This window comes from Parasteatoda tepidariorum, chromosome 1, assembly GCF_982258835.1.
Source record: "Parasteatoda tepidariorum strain Cologne lab strain chromosome 1, Ptep-v5.0, whole genome shotgun sequence".
Lineage (NCBI taxonomy): Eukaryota > Metazoa > Arthropoda > Arachnida > Araneae > Theridiidae > Parasteatoda > Parasteatoda tepidariorum.
The window spans coordinates 107153363-107180016 of record NC_141755.1 but is presented as its reverse complement, the minus strand read 5'-3'; the positions used below and the strand labels follow the sequence as shown (position 1 = coordinate 107180016).

At 29.2% G+C, this 26654-nt stretch overlaps 2 protein-coding genes and 1 long non-coding RNA gene across 8 annotated transcripts in view; 2 read left to right on the top strand and 1 right to left on the bottom strand.

Moving 5' to 3' along the window:
• Positions 1 to 7070, top strand: part of LOC107445373 (uncharacterized) — a 36215-nt gene extending 29145 nt beyond the window's left edge. The window contains exons 2-3 of one of the 2 annotated variants that reach the window (XM_071179355.1): positions 3918 to 4099; positions 6456 to 7070. In XM_071179355.1, coding sequence (XP_071035456.1) covers positions 3922 to 4099; positions 6456 to 6592 — 315 coding nt within the window. In that variant the 5' untranslated portion in view covers positions 3918 to 3921 and the 3' untranslated portion in view covers positions 6593 to 7070. Of the gene's footprint in view, positions 1 to 3912; positions 4100 to 6455 lie in introns of both variants that reach the window. The other variant, XM_071179354.1, reaches the window with a different exon arrangement.
• The window catches only part of LOC107445372 (kinesin-like protein KIF28), a 72021-nt gene extending 61344 nt beyond the window's left edge, over positions 1 to 10677 (bottom strand). Inside the window, exon 1 of one of the 5 annotated variants that reach the window (XM_087150279.1) lies at positions 10342 to 10677. The gene's annotated coding sequence lies outside the window, so the exon portion shown is untranslated. The remainder of the gene's footprint in view (positions 1 to 10341) is intronic. The other 4 variants (XM_071179348.2, XM_071179351.2, XM_071179350.2 and 1 more) reach the window with 4 other exon arrangements.
• Positions 10678 to 12510: 1833 nt separating this feature from the next.
• On the top strand, positions 12511 to 25616 carry LOC107445371 (uncharacterized). Its single transcript, XR_001584247.4, has 4 exons — positions 12511 to 12658; positions 14320 to 14621; positions 19049 to 19220; positions 25135 to 25616. It is a non-coding gene; the product is annotated as an uncharacterized LOC107445371 (long non-coding RNA).
• The last annotated feature ends 1038 nt before the right edge of the window (positions 25617 to 26654 follow it).

Genomic DNA, 26654 nt, shown 5'->3' with positions numbered 1-26654 from the left:
AAAAACTATAACCACTTTACCTACATTAATATATTAAATACGTTACATTAATATATTAAATTTGTTAAATAAAAAGTAAATTAGGCACTTTTTTCATTATTTAGGAAAAAACTATAACCACTTTACCTACATTAATATATTAAATACGTTACATTAATATATTAAATTTGTTAAATAAAAAGTAAATTAGGCACTTTTTTCATTATTTAGGAAAAAGCTATAATCACTTTACCTACATTAATATATTAAATTCGAACCGTAGCATGCATTTACTTGTTACCACACTATCCGTACATTACCACGATTTAATGAGCATCATTGGCATTAGCAATATTGACTGGGGGTCAAATTTTGGAGATTTTTTCGGCTTCTCAAAGCAGATAGGTATCATATATATTCATATATATCATATAGTATCATAATATTTTGCAGACAAATACCGTTGTAACTTTCACTCATTTTTAACTGATGACAGCCAAAGATATCTGGATAATCTTTGTTGATCAAAAAATCAGATTATGTAACCTTTTTGTAGAAGGAGAAATTAAAACACTATTTTTTATATTGAGAAAAATAAATTTTAACAATGTTTTTATATTCATCCGGGTAATTACGGGAAAATTACGTATATTGAAAATTATGTTTAAGTTTTCCACAAAGATGCAAGTCTCAAAATTTGACCATGTTCTTTATCAAATAAAAGGAAAAAAGTGAAAAGAAATTTTATTTCGATAGGTCTCAGCCGTAATTTCGATCGTTCTGCAGTCCTAAATCTAATGTGCATTTAAAGGCGAACCAGCTGGGAAAATTTACAATGGCTAGACAAGTTAAGAATAACAACAACGATTATTTACACTGTATTAGCACATTAGTTTTTGCAAACTAATAATAAAAATTTTCGGGGTTTTTTTTAAAACAAATTATGCAGACTTTAATATTTATTAATAACCTAAAGTAGATGTCATTTTAGCAAGTACTCTTTTTTTCTCTCTGCAACTTCTCTGACACGGTTCACTAGGGTGAAGTAATAGAAACTCCGAACTAAATACCCGAGTTTAATAGTAAAAAGACAAAAATTAATTAAAGATTAAGTTTGAATATTTCAGCACATGACCGTTGAATTCGTTTATTACCAGACTTGATTTAACGAGAAAATTTTTATTGATTGGTTAGTTCGATTTGAGAGAGAGCAGAGACAGAACCCGTTTATTACGAACAAATCTTGCATTTAGAAAGGAATATTTGTAAACTTTCTGTTTGTATAGAGAAGTATCATAAAAAAGACGCTTTTTTAAAACACTGTTAAACACCAAAGGGTCAGTTCAGCTTTTGGAGCTTTTTTCCAAATTCATTCAACTTTTGAAATGTTACAAGTCGTTTGATTGCTGTCAACTTTCCGAACGACCGAGTTCATAGTTTTTCATATGATCATAGATCATAAAACGGCGGTCATAGGAGTTCATAGTTACAGTTAAAAACTGTTGGTAAAGCGCTAGAAATTCTTTTTTTATTAAAAATAAGAAGTTTGTTTCAAAATATTTTAATTTAATACAAAATCGTTTGTTTATAACGAAAAAGGGAAGGATAAAATATATTCTCTCCACTCTTAATATTAAAACCAGTTAAAATTTTTTGTCTGTTTACGAATGTTATCGTCAGAACTTTATAAAGTGACCTCCGAAATCTTTAAATCAGGGAACTGACCAATTACCAAGTTTATATATGATTGGGGTTACAGTGACACAGGTTAAAATTTTTCAAACGATAACATCAATTTTTTCTTCTTTTAACAGTGAAAAACAAAAAATATCGCATCAAAAAATTTTAGAATATTTACTTTAAAAATATCATTATTCCATTATTACAATATTGTTCAACGCGAATAGAAGCGGTGAGGGCTAGAGGCATAAAGAAGGCTATACTAATCACATTTTCTTTTTTCTTCCCGTTGCCGTCAGAACACGTTAATTATAGCTGAATCGCTAATTCGTTTACAATTTATAAACTACCTTTTTCTACATCGCAGTTTAGCCCCAGCTTAAACTCATTTTTAGATTTTTAACTATATAGGAACCACGCTTTGAGGTAGAAAATTTTTTTACTATTTAAGAAAATTAAGTTTTATCACTGTGACTGTAATTATGAGAACCGGATAATTGTTTTTAACTACACTGGTGTAAGTAATTAAGAGAATTTGCAGATCTGGTCGATTATCTCTAGAACTACTGGAAATGAAATTTGATATGTTCATACATTGATACGATTAAAAAAAATAACAAACTGAAAAATTGTAATACACATGCATGGTCGTGCGTTACACTCGGAGTCGGAAGGTATGAAATAGCGGTTGCAGAATCAACAAAAGAAAATGAGTTAGTAGGGGGTATGGTCCCCTCTTACAGATATACAGGACTTGCAGCGTGATTTAGGGGAGAGTCGGGTAGCCCCGCCCCAGCGGGTACCCCCGCCCACAGTCAATTTCATATGTATAGAATATTTTTTCAAATCAATAGGCCATCCGATATTAATTGTTATATTAAAAAAAGATTATTTTCAAAGTTTCAAGTATTTATGCAGCTGTTAACATGGTAAACAATAGTTTTGAAAATATGTTGAATACAGTAGTCGTGAAATTAAGAAAAATTGGTTGAATGTTTCGATTAAACTTCATTTTAACACTAAAATAATAATTTTTTCTATACATACAGCATTAAAGTATGTAGTCTTAAGTTTAATTTGCACGAAGAAAGAAGTTTATAGGTGAAAAATTGTTCGAGTAATTACAAATTTACAAAAAAATTGGATTTCGGGTAGCCCCGCTCACATGAATATCGGGTATCACCGCCCAATTTTATTTCGTCGATAAATGTACGGTTGCAAACATTATTATTTTATTGCTTCAAATTAGAATGTTATATGCATTTTTAGCAACAAATATTGTTGTTATTAAAAGATTGTTATTAAATGATAGAATTCACTAAAAGTATATAAATATGTAATAAATAAAATAATTTTGTGATAAAAATGATAAATGAGGTTTATCTATTGTCAATACATTGATCACTTTCATTTATACCTGAAAAAACAGTCAAAAAACATAATTTTTGTAACTGGGCGGGGCTACCTGACACATTTTGAAAAGAGCTGAAAAATATGTTTTTTTTTAAATTTCTATTTTTTTAAGTTAAACTATTCTATTTTTGGTTTATTCTTTTTGCATTATTTAATTAGATGTTAAAACAATAGAAACATACAAAAATATTGATTATTACTCAATATTATACAGAAATATAAGCAATACTCTTTAAGTGGGTGGGGTTACCCGACTCTCCCCTAATACTTGAAATAAGGCAGTTCATCATTTCCTGTGACCTGAATTGTTCTATCGCAATTTCATAAATTCCGACTCCAATGAGCGCACGATCATGAGTGTATATATTACAATTGTTGAATGGTTATTTGTTTTGTATTGTATCAATGTATGTACAGATCAAATTTAGAAAAACAATGATGTATAATATAATGACACAATTTCTTAGAATTTTGTGACTTTTGGTACGACACATAATTTTTTTTATTAATATTTACTAATAACCTGTTATATAACTGTAAATAATGTTAAAAAATATTAAAAATTAATTTTAAACAAATTTCTTTACACATTAGTTATTCTTTCACAATCTAGCCATTTTGACTGCTTTTGGGCAATATAGGTATATACTAAGTTTCAGTCCTTCTAGTGTTAAATTCGGTCCAGTAGTTCTGGAGATAATCGACCAAATCTGCAAATTCTGTTTTACACAGTGTATATTCTTAAGCGAATTCCTGTATACAAAATAATGCTCGCTAGAAATCATGTGTTAGCAACACAATTTTAGAATCACCCTGTTCATCTGTTTTTTTCCTCATAAGGTGAGGAATATGAAACTGGCAATTCTTCTAATAATCGCTGTCTGCGTTGCTGTTGCTAATGCGGCTGTCTGTGACGAAATGGTCTGCCGGAGGATAGTGTGTGGGCAACCCGAGTGCCCCATGGGATTCAAGTTAAAGAGGAATGGTGGCTTTTGTGGATGCTGTGACAACTGTGTTAGAGTCCTTAGTAAGTTGTTTTTACCATCATGCCTTCATATTTCAAGTACTATCCAAAATCAGCTTGATCCAGAATAATTCATTATTCTGCTCTCAAAAAATGGTTCGTGTTTGAAGATGGAAACTAATTTGAAATAGTCATGTACCTTGGTTTTATAGATGAAAATTATCTTAAAATAGTAATTAACCTCGGTCTGCGCAATCAGACCTATATTAATCCTTTCTAAGGCCGTGGTAAGTATATTTACCAACACTTCAACTTTGGTATGCTATTTGTTATCAACTTCTGCTCTAATGAAGTAATATTGAATAAAATTGGTTACAATATGCCTGTTTTAGGAAATTTAAAATAAATTATAACACAATGATCCTTTCTCAGTTTGGAGGAATTGTAAAATTTGTTTTACAAATGAAAAGAAATGAAATTCATTAAGTTTCTTACTTTTTTATAACACCTGTTGGATAGTAGTAAACACACTTACCATAAAAAATGTTATAAAAATTCAAATTAAATTTTATCAACTAATATAAATGAACTTTTTTGTCTAAATTCAAAAAGTATTTTAATGTAGGGTAAACTAACCAGTGAAGGAACACTAACCATGAAGAAGACCAAGTGAAGGGACAGCTCTTACCAGTGAATGAACACCCAGTAAAGGAACACTTAATTTTGGTTATTTTTTAATGCTCTTTATGATTTTATAAGGGATACAAATATTTAAAAACAAGCCTATTCTTGAAATTATAACATATTAATACTTGGGAAACGTTAACTTTTTTTTTTTGTAATCATGAATTGAAAATTAAAGTGTCAACATATTAACACATACTGTTCATTCACTGGGAAATCTATGCCCAGTAAAGGAACATGCCTGTTCCCTTACTGGTCAGAAGTTGTTTTTCGTATTTTTAACATACTTTTGATGCGGAACATCACTGAAGGTACAAGAAAATTAAATTTTATCTTTTATTTTCATTGTAGTAATGGAACACTTGTTCCTTCACTGGAACTTTCATCGTTTGGTGATCCGTTGAATAAACACCCCCTTATCTCAGTACTTTATTATGCTATGATGCTTAAAAAGTAATAAAACGTAATTTCAATAACTATATTTTGAATTCTCTTTTTCCAGTGAGAAAAATAAAGCTATTACATGCAATTAATTCCACTTCAAACATATAAATTCAAACACTCACCTTATAATTTTCTCAAAGAAACAAGGTGTTGCAGAGATAATAACTAATTCAAAAAATTTTCCAGAGAAGTCGATTTGACCAGGTAATCCAAAACATTGCTAGATGACTTCCCATTGTTTGGCAGTATGGTATTGTAACCAATCAATCTAAAGAAAAACTTTCAAATTCTTATTTTTAATCAATATATATGAAATGTTCCTTCACTGGTTGGTTTACCCTAACCTTACTAGAAATAAATGGCCTATTAAAGGGTTAAAAAAAAAACAATTTTACTCTTCATGAAACTAACTTAAATTAATAAATTAACTCGGTTTTCACTACGAAAACTATCTTAAAATATTAATTGAATTCGGTTTTCACGATAAAAACTATCTGAAAATAATTCGTGCCCTTTATTTTTTGACATTCGTGCTGTTTAAATGGACAGTTCCTTTTTACCAAAGAGAAAATAAATGATAACACAAGTATCCTATTTTTATGACTAATTTTGCAAAAAATAACCTAATTATGTATAACATAATAAATTAATAACATAAGCTCCAAACTCATATTTGACTGTGGGCCTGATTATCATAAATCTTTTTCAAGTTTAGACTGTGCTTATCAGTACGTTAATTTTAAAAGATTTAGGAAGTAGGTCCGGAATTCAAAGAAAAGGTATGTTCATTCAGAGAAACAACGCTTTGTATCTGATTCCGTTAGTTAAATAATTAACCCTTTTTAGCTAACATATTTGATTTTATCTAATTAATTATCAATTATTTACCACAATCTATGTGCCAATTAGTTTAAGTTTAACACGCAATACATGTTTTTCCAATCATTAGAACACACTTTACAAATATACGGGTTGTTTTTCATATATAGAGCACTTTTTAAGGATGGGCGTAAATATAGTTTGTCTAAAGTAAAAACTCCCCTAACCATTTGTCTGGACCCGTGGGGCTGACTATGGTCGGATCAGCGAGAGAAAAGGAATCTTTTTCTTCTGTCTATTATGTTAGCCCTAGAGAGAAGAGAAGCTACCCTCCCTGAAATGCGCTATTCTTGTTTCCATAGCAGCAGACTGCCTCAGACTTTGTGGCGGGAGAAATTTTTACCGTAGGCAAACTATAGGTTAGGGAAAATTATTTTTTGGGCGTTCTTAAGTAATTTTTATTCTTTTACAGTGGAAGGAGAAGCATGCAATCCAAGCGATTCACCCGGAGGACTGCCGAACGAACACGGCATGACAAATAGTGATCCTGAATGTGGATTGAATTTGTTCTGCGAACGTAAATCCAAAACATGCGCCAGAATATTCTAATGGAAATCTTTTATTCTTATCTACACCTTTTAGACAAATTTTTTAATGTGACGGAACAAATTTTTTCTCATTCAAAAATAAATAAAAAATTTAAAGATCTCACAGATTTTTTTGGAAATCGGAATTATACATTTTATATAAGAATTTGAAATTGGCAACTCAATGAAGTTTGGTCATTTAGTGCTCGTAAACCCCCCCCCCCAAAAAAAAAATTAGGAATCACTAGAATCTCTCAAATAATGCTGATTTTACACGGGATCGGACATTCAACAATCTACGTACTATCCTGATATAAAATTCCCTTTCTGAAACAGTGAATTGATTCTTGTAATTTCTAATTCATTCACCAATTTATACTTGCTCTGGGTATCCAAAATTATTGCAATGAAATTATCAACATTAATTAGGAGCTATTTATGAACTATCAATTATTTATCTCACCATGTTATTCAAACTAATAAAATAGTTTTTTATTTGAGTTTGTGCAATTTATTTGAACAATATCATAAAACAAGCATTTTAATCATTAAATTTTTCCTTAATGCAAAACTAGGACCAACCCTCGTGATAGCTTCGCCTTCATCATTGTTTCTAAAAGTTTATATTTTTTACAAAAATAAAGAACATTTTTTTAATTTGGAAATCACAGCAAAATAAACAATTACTTGGATTTAAATAAAACATACTGAACTTGAAAAATTTATCTAAGCATACAAAATGTGTGACGCAATTAGAAGAAGTAAATAGAAATAATAAATAGAAGAAGAATTAAAAAAAGTAATTATATTATTTTAACTGCTCAAATAGAAAACGGTTTTTTACTTCTTTAAATTAATATTTTCATACATTTTCAAAATTTCAAAATGAGTGTAATTTTAAACAGTAACATTTGTTCGTATTTATTCTTCTGTTAATTTAAAAGAATTATTGATTGATTTCAAGCATATAAGTATTCATCACATAGTTCATCACATAGTGTGTTTGTTAGTGAAAGTAGTGCAATATGTTGAATGAATTTTTAACATAGTATTTTCAAGTACGAGAATTTCTTAACCCAGATTGTTTAGAAGATAAGGACAACGATACAACCACCCCTATAGAAGCTTCGGAAGGAAAACGATTTCCGCAAACTTTTATCGTTGTTACATCTGATCCTTTTGGAACCAAGGAAACACCATGCAGTCTATGGTAAAGATTTAACATTCTATTTTCCCATATTATGATTTGATGAGTGCTAGCACGCTTTGAATTTTAAAATGTTAAATAACCATTTTATATTTTTAATTTTAAAGTTAAATTGTAAAATTTAATTTAAATGATAATTAAATTTTTTATTATATCTGATACGTTGAATTCCAACCGAAAATAATACAGTGTGTGGTGAAGATTTAATATTTTAACACATAATAGTTTTATAAGTGTTAGTGTAATATAAGTAAAAAGGATAATTTTATATTTTATTTGTTTAGTTTTAAAATTAAGCTTCAAATTTCAATTTAAATGTAAATTGAATTCTCTGTAATATCTGATATGTTTAATTCCAACCGAAAATAATGCAGTCTGTGGTTAATATTTAACATTCTATTATATGTTTTGATGAGTGCTAGAACGCTATGAATTTAAAATGTTAAATAACTTTTTACATTTTTAATTTTAAAGTTAAATTGCAAAATTTGATTTAAATGGTATTTAAATTTTAAGTGTTAGTGTAATATAAATTTTGTAATAATTTTATATGTTTAGTTTTAAAATAACGCTTCAGATTTTCATTTAAATAGAAATTGAATTTTCTGTTATATCTGACACGTTTAATTCCAACCGAAAATAATGCAGTCTGTGGTTAATATTTAACATTCTATTATATGTTTTGATGAGTGCTAGAACGCTATGAATTTAAAATGTTAAATAACTTTTTACATTTTTAATTTTAAAGTTAAATTGCAAAATTTGATTTAAATGGTATTTAAATTTTAAGTGTTAGTGTAATATAAATTTTGTAATAATTTTATATGTTTAGTTTTAAAATAACTTTTCAGATTTTAATTTAAATAGAAATTGAATTTTCTGTTATATCTGACACGTTTAATTCCAACCGAAAATAATGCAGTCTGTGGTAAAGATTTAACATTCGATCTCCTATTAGTTAAATGATGCTTTGATGAGTGGTACAACGCAATGAATTTTAAAATGGTAAATAACTTCTTATATTTCCAACTTTAAAGTTAAATTGTAAAGTTTGGTTTAAATGGAAATTGAAGTTATATCTGACACGTTTGATTCCAACCGAAAATAATAAAGTCTGTGGTAAAGATTTAATACTTTAACGCATAATAGTTTTACTATGTTTTAATAAATGTTTGTAAAATATAAATTTTACAATAATTTTATACTTTTAGTTTTAAAATTAAGCTTCAGATTTCAAATTAAATGGAAATTGAATTTTCTGTTATATCTGACACGTTTAATTCCAACCGAAAATAATGCAGTCTGTGGTAAAGATTTAACATTCGATCCCCTATTAGTTAAATGATGCTTTGATGAGTGGTACAACGCAATGAATTTTAAAATGGTAAATAACTTCTTATATTTCCAACTTTAAAGTTAAATTGTAAAGTTTGGTTTAAATGGAAATTGAAGTTATATCTGACACGTTTGATTCCAACCGAAAATAATAAAGTCTGTGGTAAAGATTTAATACTTTAACGCATAATAGTTTTACTATGTTTTAATAAATGTTTGTAAAATATAAATTTTACAATAATTTTATACTTTTAGTTTTAAAATTAAGCTTCAGATTTCAAATTAAATGGAAATTGAATTTTCTGTTATATCTGACACGTTTAATTCCAACCGAAAATAATGCAGTCTGTGGTAAAGATTTAACATTCGATCCCCTATTAGTTAAATGATGCTTTGATGAGTGGTACAACGCAATGAATTTTAAAATGGTAAATAACTTCTTATATTTCCAACTTTAAAGTTAAATTGTAAAGTTTGGTTTAAATGGAAATTGAAGTTATATCTGACACGTTTGATTCCAACCGAAAATAATAAAGTCTGTGGTAAAGATTTAATACTTTAACGCATAATAGTTTTACTATGTTTTAATAAATGTTTGTAAAATATAAATTTTACAATAATTTTATACTTTTAGTTTTAAAATTAAGCTTCAGATTTCAAATTAAATGGAAATTGAATTTTCTGTTATATCTGACACGTTTAATTCCAACCGAAAATAATGCAGTCTGTGGTAAAGATTTAACATTCGATCCCCTATTAGTTAAATGATGCTTTGATGAGTGGTACAACGCAATGAATTTTAAAATGGTAAATAACTTCTCATATTTCTAACTTTTACATCTCTCCCACCTTCCCTTTTTCTTTAATTCAGCTTTTAATTGTCGGGTTTCTTTCGAATAACTCTCAAAATTGTTTCTGCAATTTTATGACTAAAATATTAACATTTTGATAGAATAAAAAATATTTGCAGACGCAATAATTGAAATTTTTCCCCGCTTGGAGTGTAGCTATTTAAATATACAAACACTTTTTGTGTTTTCATATTTTTAAGCAAAAATAATAAAAGCAAATTTAATAATAAATATTGAAAACGTTATTGCTCTGTTTAATTCTGTATGGTGGATAATATTAGTTTGAAACTTCGATTTTGTTATTATATAATCGAAACAAAAAATTTAAGCATCAATATTATGAATTTTTAAACCGATTATTGAAAATAACTAACTTACTGATTGAGACCAACTTCTTTAACATCCTTCTTTTTCTACTTGCAGGTAAACAGAAGCAAGATTTTTAACGAAAGAGCCAAACAAACATCATTTTTTTTATTGCTTTCATTGTAAATATTGTAAACAAAATAAATAAATTATTTTTTGTATGGCATCGTTCTCCTTTTATTTCTTTTTTTCTAAACGAAGTTTTAACGAGTAATAAAATCCAGTTGTTACAATTTGCATCATGGCAAAATAAAGATCATCTTTAGTCCTACAGTTAAAAACTTTGATATTTGTTTCGATTTGTAACTTAGTTGGTAATTTTGCAGTATAAATTTATGCACTTTTTTCGCAAAATGGGATTTGAAGGTTATTTTTCAAAGGCTTCGTCATCATATGAAATTATGCTTTTTTCATCAAATAATATGCTATTTTTATAACTGCCGTGAGTTTGTAACAGTCACTAATAACTGCCAGGACAAGTTTAGAACGTTCTATATCAAAATTTTAAACTTCCTAAGGCTTTAGCAAAACGTCAATACAGAGAAAAGCTTCAGTTTTGCCAAAATGAAATGCGTTTGTGGTTTAATTTCTTTTTTAATATTTAAAAACTTCCTCCAATGCTGCATTATCTGGGGTCATAAAAGTTTTTAAAAAAAACTGCGAATAAGGCAGTGATTTTGATAATTTTCATCAATTGTCTATCAAATTGGCGATTTTTAAGTAAGTTTAATAATTTTCAAAATATTTAAACTATTTGTTCGTTCTAAGGCCCAGATAATTCTTCACAGCATGACGATATATATATTATATCCGTTTGAACAGCCGACCCAATATTGGCTTTACGATTACTAATGTTCAATTCCGTAGCCTTGTAATTTTGAACCAATACAGAAGACAAGGAAACTCCTGGATCAGTATCCCCAGAGGTCTTGATTTGTTGTGAGAACATGGAGGACTTTTCGACTCAACAGATTTAACATGCATCGGTCACCATTTACTACTCGGGGAGTCTTTAGCCAGCCTGGGATCGAACCCACGAATTCTCGGACATGGGCAACGTGCCCTACCAACCAGGCAATCCGGGCCCTAAGATGATCCATATATATAGTTTAAAATCATCGTTTTGCTTCAAGTATAAGGCACATAAACTGTAGCTTTTTTATTTTCATAGCATAACTTTTTCTGCTAAAGCACAAGTTTATTAACTTTCATCCACTCTTTCAATTGAAACGAGTAAATATCGACACGAAATTCACAAATTTACAGGTTTGAGAGAGGGCCTCCCTGATTGAGTGGTCCCGGACTCAACTTGGACGTGGCGGGTTCGAATTCCGTCATAAACCTGGATGATATCCGTTTGATATCAATCCTGTATCTTTATGATATCTTTCTCTTACTTGTACTATCTGTTCTTCAAGTTGACATGCTCTTATAAGTCGTACTTTGTGATGAGCATACAAGCCTGGATATGCATTCAGATAAGTGAATAAATACAGACCTATGTGCTTAATTCAAAAGAAAGGACAGGGCACAACAAGTTACTAATTAAAATCGTATAGTAAGAATGAAAGATACATTCTGGATTAAAGTGGGAACTCAACCCACGACCTTTACGCTTTAGAATGTTTAGCGGATTGACAATACTCAGTGGCCATGAGGACCTCAACCATTTGTTCATAGTACATGCATATTATTTATTTGGTTTATTGGATTTACATACATTTGCAGGCATGTGTTCTCAATTTAGACTTATAAACCTTTGTCAAATAGAAGGAGAGCAAAAAGATACATCCAGTGTAACAGCGGGATTCGAACCCGCTACCTCCACGCTTTGCACAGCTTTTGGCGAGTGATACCGCTCTGCAAGGGAGGCCCCAGTTCATACATAATCAGGGTTATGAGCTTATATATACAAAGAAATGACTTATAAATTCTTGTAAAGTGGAAAATCAAATATCACAAAATAAGAAAGTTCAGTCCAAAAATACAACCAGGTTACGGCTGGATTCGAACCCACCATCTCTATCATTCACAACGTTTGGTGGCAGGAAAATACCATTAGGACAAAGAGACTCTATACATATGAAATTTCACTTATTAAAGCAAAAACCAGCAACCGGAAGTAATTTCACGCACAGTTTTTTTTAACCTATATAAGAGTGCGATATTTAGTTTTTCGTCGCCTACGAGTCGATTTTTTTAAGGCCTCAGTTGTCCAGTTCTATTACAACGAACGAGTCAAGTTTTTCGGTGTTAAGAACAAAAGTAAATAATCTGTCTATGATTTGAAGTTTGTGTGCCCTGCAATTGTGAAGTTTGATTCGATCAGGTAAGTTAACTTTCTTTATTTTAATGTATGAATAATTGCGCCTAGTAAATTCAAATTAACAAGACTGAGTTTGGGTTACCAAGTTTTGCTTGATTATACTTATAAAGTGGTTTAATGTATTCTAGTTTATATTTTGTAGCAGTTCAACTAGCGTAAAATAAGTAGTCAATAAAAAGTAACACGTAGTACTTGTTGTTCTAGGTTTCCCAATGTAAACGCACCTACACGTTTTGTTGCGCTTGAAATATTTAATCCTATATGTTCATATGTGCATCGTATTTCAGAATATAATAATATGAAATAGCTATAATCCTTAATTTTAGAATCCTTGAATGCGTTTGAGATACGTTATCAATTTACTGAATTTTATGTTACAATTTTATAAATATTTCAAATTTTAACATCCTGTAATTTATACGAAAATTTTATTTTGCAAACATTCAAAAGTAAATTTATACAAATTTCTTATTTTCAAAATTTTGCTTTCTTTTATAGTACGGTCAAACTAGTTATTAAAAGTATGTTCTAAGAGCTGTTTATTCAGAACAATAGATTATAATATTAGGATTTTAATATTTTCCATAACTGAGTATTTTTAGTCTTATTTTATTTACGTTCTTAGATGCTTTTTAATGAAAGGAAATTCATTGAAATTTAAAAAGATTTTCTCTTGCTGCTATGATAGCAATATAGTTAGAAATATTTTTTTAAATCTAATTTTCTTAAGGATTGGTGACCGGCAACCACCAGTTTCGCATACAGCGCATACGGAGCAACGAAATTAAATAGTTTTATTTTTTCCACAAGTCGATAAGATTTACAATTTATCTACCACTCTTGTTAGCTTTAATTTTGTTTATGAGAAAGTAGGTAATGTCCTTGTTTACTAGTCTACTTTGCATTTAGGATTTTACACTATTTCTACAAAGCCTTCAAGACTCCTTTCAAATTTTTATCTTCAAGTTATTTTTAAAGTTTAATTATTTATCAAACTGTACTACTTTGCGTACAATTAAATTTGCAGGCTCCTAGCCAATCCTGGATATTAGAATCTGAGTATGGTATACAAATTTTAACCACTCAGTGTATTTTGATACCTTAATGGATTTTATAAGTGCATAGTTTGAAATTAATTTTTTAATATAAATGAACAGGTTTGCTACTTAGTATTGATTATAAACACAAAAAGGAATCTAGGGTTTAGTCTCTATGAAAAAAACACAAAGTATTACACAACTTTAAAAGCCTCTTAAAACCCAGTTCTACTATATTGAAAAACTTTAGGAACAGTTTTATTGCTGAAAATTTTAGGATTTTGATTTCTTTGTATGTCTGTACAAAGCATTTATTTATGTAAACTTGCTTTTGTATTTACTTTCGTTGGTTGGAAATCTTAATTAAACGTTTTGTCAATAATTGTGGGGGTAATGCTGGAAGAACTAAAATTTTTTTAAAAACTTTATTAAAGTTTAATATCAGTGCAAATTTTTATTTAGTTTATTTCAAATGTTCGAAAGGTTCTGATTTTTGTTTTTTTATAGTAATTACATAGATTTAGAAGTTAAAAATGTTGACCAGTTAAAAATGTTAATCTCTCTTTTAAGACGTTTTTAAGTATTTTAAATTTTAGTTTTTTAAAGTAATATCACAATCTCTTACAGATATTAATTCAGATTACATGGAAAATATTTGATTTTATGGAGGATATATCTAGATATGCGACTACAATGATGATGGCTGAAATATTTGCCTAAATGCATGGAAAGACCTACTCTATTTGGAGATGCGACTACAATAATGATGGTGGAATAGTTTGCCTAAATGCATGGAAAGACCTACTCTATTTGGAGATGCGACTACAATAATGACTGGAAATATTCGGCTAGATGTATAGGTTTATCTGGAGACGAGACAATAAAAATATTTGGCTGGATATACATCTAAAGTGTATATGAAGAAAAGGGTGAGTTTTTTTCCTACATAACTTATATTTTAACCGTGGATATCTTTACGTTTTTATGATAAAATTTCCCCAGTTTGAGGAATTTAGGGTTGTTACTATAACACTTAATAATCTTCTGGTTTCAAACGTTAAATATAGGGTAGTTCAAAATTAATATAAGCTATTACAAACGGCTATAACTATTTAATGAAAAAGTATAGATAAAATTTACACAAAATCTAGAAGGAATTTCAACATTTTGCATAAATGCATCAGATTTTTCTATGCAACTTCCCTTGGTCACCTAGACCCCATCTAGGCGGTAGTCCTTTCTTGTCAAACATTCTGAGGTAGGTGGCCTTCCGCTATTTTTCCCTTTGCACAAACTTCCCGTTTCTTCGAACATCTTATGCCATCTGCGTATATTTTCATTTGGAGGTTCTTGATTGTAATGCTGGCGAAATATCCTCTACACTGTGAAATCTAAATGGCAAATTCTAACACCCAGAATACTTTCTGCACGGGACTCTATTTTTACTTATGAACTCGCGCATGCACAGGATTATGCGTCACTTCACATTCTATGTTAACCATATCGATAAATTATTTTTGATTAAATAGTTATAGTTGTTTGTAATCACTATATTTACTTTGAATTATCCTATAAGATATCTAAATTTTAATCACTCAACGCTGACTTGTTTGACAAAAAATAAATTATAAAAATAAGCAAGTAGTGAATCTTCCAACTTATTTAATTTAATAATTGCAATATGTTTTTGAAACTGATTTCTTTGTACAATTGTTTTTTTCTGATTCAGTGGAATCTTATTTTGAGTATTGTTTTTATCATAAACTTTAGTTTTTTGCTTTAGGAACTAATGTAATTTGTTTCAATTGCGTAAAGTAAAAACTGCATAATTCGGTCGGGTGACTGTGAACTCATAATAAATTTAAAATATTTGGGGCCTAAGTCTTAATTTTTAGAGGTTCCACAGCGTCCTAAAATTTATTTCAAAAACCTAAAATTTTGCAAAACTGAGTTGTCATACATTTTTCAAAAATCTGTTTTATTTTTCTAACGCCTAAGAATAAGAGAATTATGCACATCAGTAACCTTTAAATTTTAAGCAAAAGATTAAAATGAACGAATTTTCTTAACGTTATTTGACTTTTTAAAACTGATAAGTAGGGGAGAGTGGGGTCAATTGTAACATTTTTTACTTAACTATTTTTAACTAACAAAAAATCCAATATATTATTAGTATTAATTGACAGACGAGTAAAGTAGACTATCCTCTACTACAAAAAAAATTAAATACCTGATTTTAAATATTATTATATTAGTTATTAACAATTTTTGACAGTCGTGCACTTGTTACAATTGTCCCCACTTACGGGGTCAATTGTAACAGTTCATAAATTCAACTAAAACATAGTTAATTATACATATTATCATAGTTGTGTTTTTTTTTTATTGATCAAAATGGTAGTGATATTTTAGGAGTAAAAATAATGAGCAGAGACCTAAAGGGCTAATCTTTTAACTTTAAGGGGTTAAAAATTTTAATTTATGCTGTGAAAGGTGACAAATAAAATAATGCACATGCAACATAATATAAATGATATAGGAAACTATTGGTGGTTCTTAAAGAGTTAAGTAATGGTTTGTAAACATAAGATTATTTATTTTCAGCTGTTACAATCGTCCCTTTATTTATTGTTACAATTGTCCCCAAGACGCCATTTCAGCTTCATTTGTTAAAAACAATGCTAGTTAATTAGCAAAACTAATCTTTTTTTTTATTGAAATGTTAATTAAGGTGTCCACTTACATATTCGGTTACTAATTTTTATTTGTTTAAACAAAATTACTTTGTTACAATAAAATATTCTAATACCAAAAAAAATACTTGCGTGACGTGAAAATATCTTTTGTGATGTAACTCTTTCAAAAGTACATAAAAATGGTTGCCATCAGGGGTGTACATGTAGATTTGTTAAATACACCTTGCCCACCACCTAGGAACCAAATCTAGAACCCGACACTCGAAATTTTTGCTCTGTTACAATCGTACCCTGTTACAATTGACCCCACTCTCCCCTACTAGTCTACTACCTGAAAATACTTTTATAAAAATTCTGAATTATTGGCCAATAAATATTTCAGTTCATTAATTTTAATTGTTGTTGGATATTACGCAGCTTCTATTACTCTAAATAGTATGAAAAATCTCTTATAAATTAGATTTATATGAAGTTTCATTTTAATAATTTAGGAGGCATAAGTGCTAATAGTCACATCTAGAACTTAATTATTCGTACTAAATTTTAAATTATTTGAAGAAATCCTTGAGCAAAATTTTCAATTTTCAAAATCCTCTTTATCTAGCTTATAAACATTCATAAATTCCATACAATTAAAAGAAATTTCAAAGTTCAAACAATTAATCGGCATTTTTCTACAGTTTCAAACACTGGTAAATTTTAGTCTCAACCCAAACTTTAAAATATTTTTGCTCAGTTGAGAAGTCTTTAATTTGATAACTTGTTTAACTTTCTAAGAACTGGCAGCAAAGTTTGTTTCTTTTACATTATGCTTAAATTATTAGAATTTTAAAATTTCTTAAATAGGTTTAAAGTTCCCTTTTTTTCGGTTTGACTTGTAAAATTTGCTATTGATAAATTTACTTGTGTATTAGTTTATACCAAAATAATGAATTCTAATGTTTGTATATTAAATGGTTAGTAAAAAATTATTTAAATTCCGTTAGGGTGATTAACGTTAAGTGAGTAATTCACTTATTCAATTTCTATAATTTGTTGATTAATTGATCAGTAAATAGTTTCTTAACGTGTCAGAAGGGTTCTTGGAAATTAAAACTACGCTAGGTTTGAAAGGGTGATTCAGCAGCTATACTTACATTTTTAAATTTATAAAGTTTTATGCTTTCATATTTGTTTCTGCGATATTTTCAAAATATATTGACCATTGAAAAATGTATAACATTTATTATATAAAGAGACTCTGTAGACGTGAAATTTCACTAATTAAGCAAAACCCAGCAGCCGGAAGTAATTTCACGCACAGTTTTTTTAACCTATATAAGAGTGCATTATTTACTTTTTCATTGCCCTCGTGTCGATTTTTCGGTGTTACAAACGTAACTAATTAATTTGTCTATGAGTTGAAGTTTGTGGGCCCTGAAATTGTGAAGTTTGATTCTATTAAGTAAGTTTACTTATTTATTTTAATGTATCAATAATTGCGCCTTGTAATTTTTAAATTAACCAGACGGAGTTTGTATTACCAAATTTTGCTTGCTTATACTTATAAAGTGGTTTAATGTATTCCCGTTTAGTTTTCTAATAATTCAAGTGTAAAATAAGTAGTCAATAAATAGTTACACGTAGCACTTTATTGTTATTAGTTTTCCAGGGTGAACTCACCTAAACGCTTTGTTATGCTTGAAATATTTAATCCTAATATTAATTGCTAGCGTTGAAATGTACATCGTATTTCAGGATTTAATAATATGAAGTAGCTGTAATACTTAATGTTTAGAATCCTTGAAAGCGTTTGAGATAAGTTACAAAACTGTAACATAAAATTCAGTAAATTGATAATTTTTTTTCAAATTTTATCATTCCATACGAAAATGTTTTTGCAAAAATTCTAAAGAGAAAATCGATATTAATTTCTTATTTTCTAACTTTTGATTTTTTTTTTTAAACGTAAGGTTAAATGATTTATTTGCAAAATACTTTTTTCTTAAAACTGTTTATATCCAAATATTTTAATCTGTTACTCTGAATCAATATTTTATATAAATTTTTAGTCTTATTTTATTTACTTCAATGCTTTTTTTATGAAAGGAAAATTCATTTCACTTTTTAAAAAATTTTCTCTTGTTGCTGTGATCGCAGTATAGTTAGAAAATAGTATTCCTAAATCTAAGTTTTAGTAGTATTAATAACCAACAACCATTAGTTTCGTATACAGCACATACGGAGCTTCTAAATCGTCTGGTCGCCTGGCTACCGAAGCAGAGCCATCCAAAAATTGGAGATGGCATGTCTTTGGATCCTAATCGGGTATGTTCCCCAGACCGTCGCCAATAGCAAATTGTGCAGCTCTAGTGCGACGCAAGCCAACAATAAGAAACAATTTGAAAATTTTTTGGCAATAATTGTGGTGGTAATGCTGGGACTTCTTAAAAAAATATATATACATATATAAAATAAACTTTATTGAGGATTAATATTAGTGCAAATTTTTATTTAGTTTTTCAAATGTTCGAAAAGTTCTGATTTTTGTATTTTTATACTAATTACATAGATTTAGAAGACTCGAACTTTTGACCAGTTAAAAATGTTGATCTCTCTTTAAGACGTTCTTAAGTATTTTTAATTTTAGTTTTTTAAAGTAATATCACAATCTCTTACAGATTTTCATCCAGGTTACATAGAAAATGGAAGTGGTTTTATGGAGAATATATCTGGAGATGCGACTTCAATAATGATGGTGAAAATATTCGGCTAGATGTTTGGGTTTATCTGGAGACGAGACAATGAAAATATTTGACTGGAAATGCATCTAAAGTGCTTTTAAAGAAAAGGGTGAGTTTTTTCCCTACATAACTTATATTTTTACCCTGGATACCTTTTTACGTTCTTATGATAAACTTCTTTCTCCAGTTTGAGGAATTAGGGCTGTCACTATAACACTTAAAAATTTTCAGAGAGTGCAAACGTTAAATACAGGGTAACTCAAAATTAAGCCGAAATATCAAATTAATGTTTTTTTTCACTCATCAAAAACCTTTTAATGTAAACCTGAAAAGGTTTGTTATGCGGTTTACGTGTAAACCTTCTAACCTCAAAACTAGATCTGAGACAATCTACTCTATTCTATGCTCATTTACCCTAATCCAAAACCTTGGAAAACAGCCTTCTATATTAAAACCTTAAAGCTAGGTTGACGTTGCGTTTTCAAACGTGAAAAAAATTCCATCTACACCCATCTACATCAGGGGTTTCCACCTTACATGAGGCCGAAGGCCGTAATTAAAAACATCAGTCAAATGACTGGCCGCAACTTTATCAAAATTTTATATAGGACTCATTTTATGTTTAAAGGAACACTAAATATTACTGTCATATTTTTATCAAGTTGTACAAAACGAAAGTATTTAATTACAAATTAAAATAAGTAGATTTTGATTTAAAAAATCTTTTTTTGCACCGTTGGCATGTTAAATTTCACAGAAACGAAGAAACTAGGTTTTTTAACAAAGAAAAGTACTGTAAACCCATACAAATTTCTTACGAAAATTGTAGGCAAAAATGACAAATAATATTTTAGTTAAAGGGCCACAAAAACGCTTGGCGGGCCGCCAGTTGGTAACCACTGATCTACATTCTATGTTAATCTTATAGATAAGTAATTTTTAATTAGTTATAGCTGTTTATAATCGTTATATTCATTTTAAATTATAATTTATCTAAATTTTAACCAATCTGGACTGACTTGTTTGACAAAATATAAAAATAATAGAGAAGTGAGTCTACTTTTTAAGCCTCTTCAGATCTAACACGAGGTATACCGAATATTAACTTCAAATTTATTTAACATTAAGATTGCTATGTTTTTAAACCCGATTTCCTTATCTAATTTTCTGATGCAGTGGAATTGAGTATTTTATTTTGAGTATTTTAATTTTAAAGTTTTCTGCTTTGGGGAAAGTAATGTAATTTGCTTCAATTGCGTAAAGTAAAAACTGTACAATTCGCTCAGGTGACTGTTAACTCATAATAAATTACATAAAATATTTTTAGGGCGTAGTTCGTAATTTTTAGAGGTTCCACAACGTCCAAAAATTTATTTCGAAAACCTAAAATTTTGCAAAACTGATCTGTCATACTTATTTTTAAATAAATGTTATCTTTTTTTCTTAAACTCCTAAAAATAAAAAAATTATGCAAATCAGCTGCCTTTAAATTTTAAGTGATTAAAATTGAAATGACAAATTTTCTTATCAGTTATAAAAAGTTAAATAACGTTAAGTATTATCTGAAAATACTTTTATAAAGATTATAAATTATTGGCCCATAAATATTTGAGATCGTTAAATTTAATTGTTTGTGAATAGTACATAGATTCTATTACTCGAAATAGTGAAGAAATTCGTATAAATTAAATTTATAAAGTTTCATCTTGATAATTTAGGAGGCATAGAAATAAGGTGCTGATAGTCGCATCTAGAACTTAGTTATTCGTTCTAAATTTAAAATTATTTAAAGGAATCCTTTTGAAAAAATTTTCAAAATCCTCTATCTAGCTTATAAACATTCATAAATTTAAACTCCAGACAATTAATCTGCATTCTCCTTTAATTTGCAAATAGTACTGGTAAATTTCAGTCTCAACCCAAACTTTAAAATATTTTTGCTAAGTTGAGAAGTCTATAATTTGACGAATTGTTCAACTTTCTATGAACTGGCAGCATAGTTTATTTCTTTTTCATTATGTCTAAATTATTAGAATTTTAAAATTTTTTAAAAATAAGTTTAAAGTTTTTTTTTTTCAGTTTGGCTTTTAAAATTTGCCATTGATAGATTGACTTGTGTATTAGTTTATACGAAAATAATGATTTATGTTTGTATATCAAATGGTTAGTAATTATTTAAACACAGTTTGGGTGATTATTGAATCACAAACGTTGAATAATTCACTTATTCAATTTTAAGATTTGTTTACTAATTGGTCAGGAAATAGTTTTTAACGTGCCCGAAAGGTTTTTGGAAATTAAAACTAAATTAGTTTCGAAAGGGTGATTCCACAGTTAGACGTTCTTTTAAAGTTAAGTTTATAAAATTTTATGTGTTCATATTTGGTTCTGTGATATTAAAATATTGACCAGTGACAAATATATATAAAATTTATTACATAAAAGAATATTATATTGAAATATTAAATATTTACGAAATATTCACACGAATGCTTCACCTTGAGGATAAGAATCTAGTTAAGGTGAACAAATAATAAAACTCTTTTTGAATTAGTTTCTATTGAATATGCTTAAGACTCCCACATTTAGTAGTTCATGAAAAATTTTAAAGCTTATTTTAATTTTATACTGTAACTGTCATTGAACAGCAGACCCAATTTTTGGGTTTACTACTAGTAATGTTCAACTACGCAGCCTTTTAATTTTGGATCGAATCTAGAAGACAAGGGAACTTTTGGATCAAGTATTGGGGGGGGGGGTATTTGCCTTCGTAGAGGACTTTTTGATGGAACTAACCCGCATTTGCGTTACATGGAGAGGAAGACCAAAATAACCTTCCACGGTTAGCCTGAGGGCAAGGTGACTGTAACACATGATCTGTCTACCACTGAGGATATTTTGCATCAGCGCTGTGGTTGGGGCATATTTGGAACGAAATTACTGTCAACCAGCCATTAATGGATTCGGGTCCGGTTCACCACATTGGAAGGCTAGCCCTTAAACCCCCACGGCTGAGAACCAAGAACTTGGTGTAAAGTAGACGCCATATTTTTTAAAAATGTAGTAACAACATAACTTATAATTACAGTCCATAAGGTACACAAGAGTCAGCATAGTTAACTTTACACTATACAACAGAGGTGGCCAAGCTCCTTGATAGTAGAGCCATTTTTCAAAATTTAAAATTTTTCGCGAGCTGCGATTAAATACGTATTTAAAAGGTATGCAAAAAAAGGTATTAAAAATTTTTTCTGCTGAAATTATACTTATTGAAAACATATGTATAAAAGTACAAAATATACGTGTTGAATTTAAAAATTATAAACACATTTATTTTACTACTTTTGATAATTCTTCAAAATTTGGTGAATAATTGGTGACAGCACTTCTCAGTAATTCTTCGAGATGCTGGTTAATTAATACTGTTCGGTGTTTGGATTTCACGAATTTTAAAGTGGAATAAATTGATTAACTTAAGTACATTGTTCCGAATATTGAAATAATTAGACAGTCTTTTTTTTTAAATTCTGGATACTTCGATTCTGGTCGTTTTATATTTTAATTGTAGAGCTCTATCATCTTGCATCTTTATTAGTTCTAATTCTTCAGATGCTTTTGGGTTCATAATTATATTGGAAATGGAGAACTCACCTATACAAATGAAAATATTCAGAAAAATATTAAAATATAATAGCACAAAAATGAGAAGGGTACTACGGTACATTTATCGAGAGCAACAAATAATCCTTCAAAGAGCCGCATGTGGCTCGCGAGCCGCAGGTTGGCCACCCCTGCTATACGATATAAAGTTGGAATCATATTTATAGGCTAACGCTTTATACCCAGAGCCATTTTAAAGCTTAAGACAGAAATCTCGCTTATAATGTGTTCGCATTAATACTATTTAATATTTGGTATCTTCTTTCTAAAAATGTGTCAAAATCAGGAACTTCATTATCTTTAAGAGACAATTCAAATTGTTTACGAGTTTCGCGATCTAATTTATCTAGAATGATATTTAATAAAAAAAAAACATTAGAAAGTTTGTCTCTATTGAAATCTAGTATTTTTAATGATCTAAGATTTTTCTTGATATTGTCCAAAATATTACGAAGTTCTCTGGCAGATTCTTGTTTAATAGGTTGGATTTTAAGTATGTTTTTGATGTGGCAATCAACTACAAGTCTTTTATTTTCATATCGTTGTTCTAAGGCTTTATATAATGATCCAAAATTATCGTCTGACGTTTCTACTACCTTCGCTTCACCCCTTAAGGATCCTCGTAGGTAATACAGTTTTTCGTTTTCCGAAATTTCCGGATTCTCACTAATTAGGCTATTGAATTGCGTTTTGAACAAGTTCCATTCCTCTAATTTTCCGTTGAAAAAAGGAAGTGGGATTTTCGGGAGTTTAATTAACGCCTTTTTAGGCTGATCACTGATAATAGAATTATCAACACTTTGATTTTGCACAATGTTTATAGTTTTTGATTTACTAATAGAGGTTTTGAGGCTTACCTCTAATTTTTGAATGTTGTCATCCATTTCGAAGAGAGAGGCCTCGACATTCTGGAAATCTTCCTCTGCGATTTTGTAGTAGTCATCTTTTCAGCGTTTCGAATTTCTGTTGGATACTAAGCACAATATCCAATTGAGCCTGGAGCTCAGAAATGTCCATATTGTCTTGTCCTTCTGTGAGGACATTTAGTTTCGTAAGCTGGCTTTTTATGCTGCCACGCTTGCGGTTTAAGGCCATGATATTTGCCATATTTTAGCGGGATTTTATTAAATTCAATCTAAAGCGTTTCTTCAGTATTCCATAGGTTCTGGATCACCTCCGGGTCGCTTAGGACCAAAATGTGCGGAGGGGTGGCATAAAAATAAAGAGAAAGCGTTTGTATAAAAGGAGTTTATTTGAGTTTTCCTTTCGGGTGTAGGTAGACTGTGGCGTACAAACATAGACAGCTTGCCAAGTTGGCGTATTTACAGTGTGCCATGGGGAGATGCTCGAACGCCAAGAGCGTAACTTACAAATACGGAACATAATGCTTAATTGATATTTTGTAATTTAGTTTTAGACGGAAGTGTTTTGGACGAGAAAAAACTCCTTTTACCTTGTGTAATTCTGTGTGAAATCTTGTCAACCCTGATCTAAATATTTTTAATTATTAAATATAAATGGTGCAAAAATCAGTAAATTTGTTAACATATAACACGGAGTGTTGAATTAAATTTTAAGAAATTTTCAATTAGAATTTCCACATCTATTTCTATTTTTCAAGATTTGTTTTATGTGCAAAATCCTTTCTTTTACTGTAAACACTCGTGTAATATCTACCCGAATATGATGAAAAATTCTTAAAATTGTGTTATTTCTAGTTAATACCAAATCGCGATTTCACATAAATGTTAAAAGATGTAATTTGAAATAAATAAATGATGTCACCAAACTCATTCCAGTCAGGAATATTTTCAGGAATATTTTCACAAATCTTGTCGTAAGTTTTTAAATTCTCAAATAATTGACATTTTTTGTTTAAAAGAAGTTCGATTTCCACTTTGTTAAACATTCCACAAAAACAAGTTTGTTTCTAGTTATATCTAAATTTTCTCAGAAAATTTAGATAAATCTGTAAAAGAAATAATTCTATTTCTATTTGCTTTGGATTCAAGCCTTCTGAATGTTGTGTTTCCTTAACGAATTTTAAGAAATATTGAATACGTACATCCTAAATGAATGACTATTGCTGTATCGTAATAAGTAAAATTTTATTCCGCGACATGGCGTCCTCTTATGGAAATTACAAATTTTAGTAAAACAGCTACAAATGACAAACTTTACTGAAAGTGGTGTAAAAGAGTATTATTGATGTACGGAAACATCTAGATCAATAGAAGTATGTATGGCGCTTCACTACACCTAAATATAATGTCGTAGCCGCAATTTTTTGAGTTTAGATCACTAATTTTAAGGATTTAGCATTTTTTCCTTGCTTAGGAAGTAACAAATATTTTTGTTTTCAGAATGGCAGATAGGAACTACTGGTTTCATGTATTTCTTCTACGATAAACTACATGGCGATTTATCTGCTACATGGCTGTCATAATTGCAGCGTTCAGGTCTTCAACATTTATTTATGTTCTATTGACTGGTCTCGTATCTTCGGTGCTTTTCATTGCAAATTTCCTTGTTATCTGTAAGATGTACAGATTGATACTAATACAGATTTCATCTATAATAATTTCTCTTGTTTTTGAAAAGTAAATTAACTATGTAAAAGTTTATGATTGATATAAATACTAGCTTAAAAAAATTAGATTTTGGCTTTAATATTTAAAAAAACTTTTGCTGGAATTTAAGGTATTCGAGAAAGTTTTAGTCTTAATTTTCTTACGAAGATTTACTTTTTAAGCCCTCTGCGCAAAATTTCAAAATTTCTAGCAAAATGTTTTAGGTACATTTCTGTTAAATGCAATTTAATCTGCCATATTTCTATCTTCCCCAAGCACTCAGTTTTCCTAAACTCTAAACTGTTCTCGTCGTTTAACTTTATTGTATCAATCCATTTTTTTAAAAAACTGTCGCTGCCATGATACCAGTAATTTAAAACATTTGTACTAGACATTCACCTTGTACCAAGAAAACTTGTGAACCATATTTTTTTGGAATGCTTAAAAATTCCGTTATAAAAAAAGTTTTAATTCGAACTTTAGTTTTTAGTTTATTCTTTTACGAGGGGTAATTTGGTTCATATTAGCGTGAAGTAGAATGGGGCTTTTCAATCAGGAACTCCTATACCAAATAGTCGTATTATAGTATCGGTACTACAATGCTAGAGTGCTTTAGAATGATCTAAGCTTAAATTTTCTAAATTTGTATTTATTTGGAGCGTAAATTTTGGCACAATTTAATTTTAACAAAAACCTGACGTTCAAACTTCAAAAAAGTGATTTAAATACAATTTTTTAAATTAAAGAGTTATTGCTATATATAATTGCCTAATTTATGAACGTTGTTTTACAGTAGTTCGCAAACTATTTAAATTAACTTTTATTATTCATGCTAGAACATTCAAAAATAAAATCTCTAAACAAATTCGCAGACATGTCTCGTTTCTTCTTTATTGATGCATTAATGGTTTTGTAATAAATCCCTTTAACTGAATTTAGACGGATGCACACAAACTCTATACACCAAAATTGTGAGAAATAAAATTTCTAAATATCCTCCACCCCTGCACTTTTCACGGATTCATAACTTGGAATCATAAACTTGACATTGAACACACACAAATCATAATAAGCTATACTATTCTAAATACAAATTTAATAAATTTAATTTAAATTTTTAAATACATTGAAAAAATATATTATTTGTATACTGTAATATAAATTTACTTCTCGTGTGCAAAACTAGATTTATAGCTAAGTAAATTTTTGAAAAACAAAGGAAGGAATTCAGTCTTAACTTAATAGAGGAATGTTTTACTCTCTAAGCAGAGGGAGATATTATAAAGGTGCTCATTAAAAGGAAAGCAGGACTG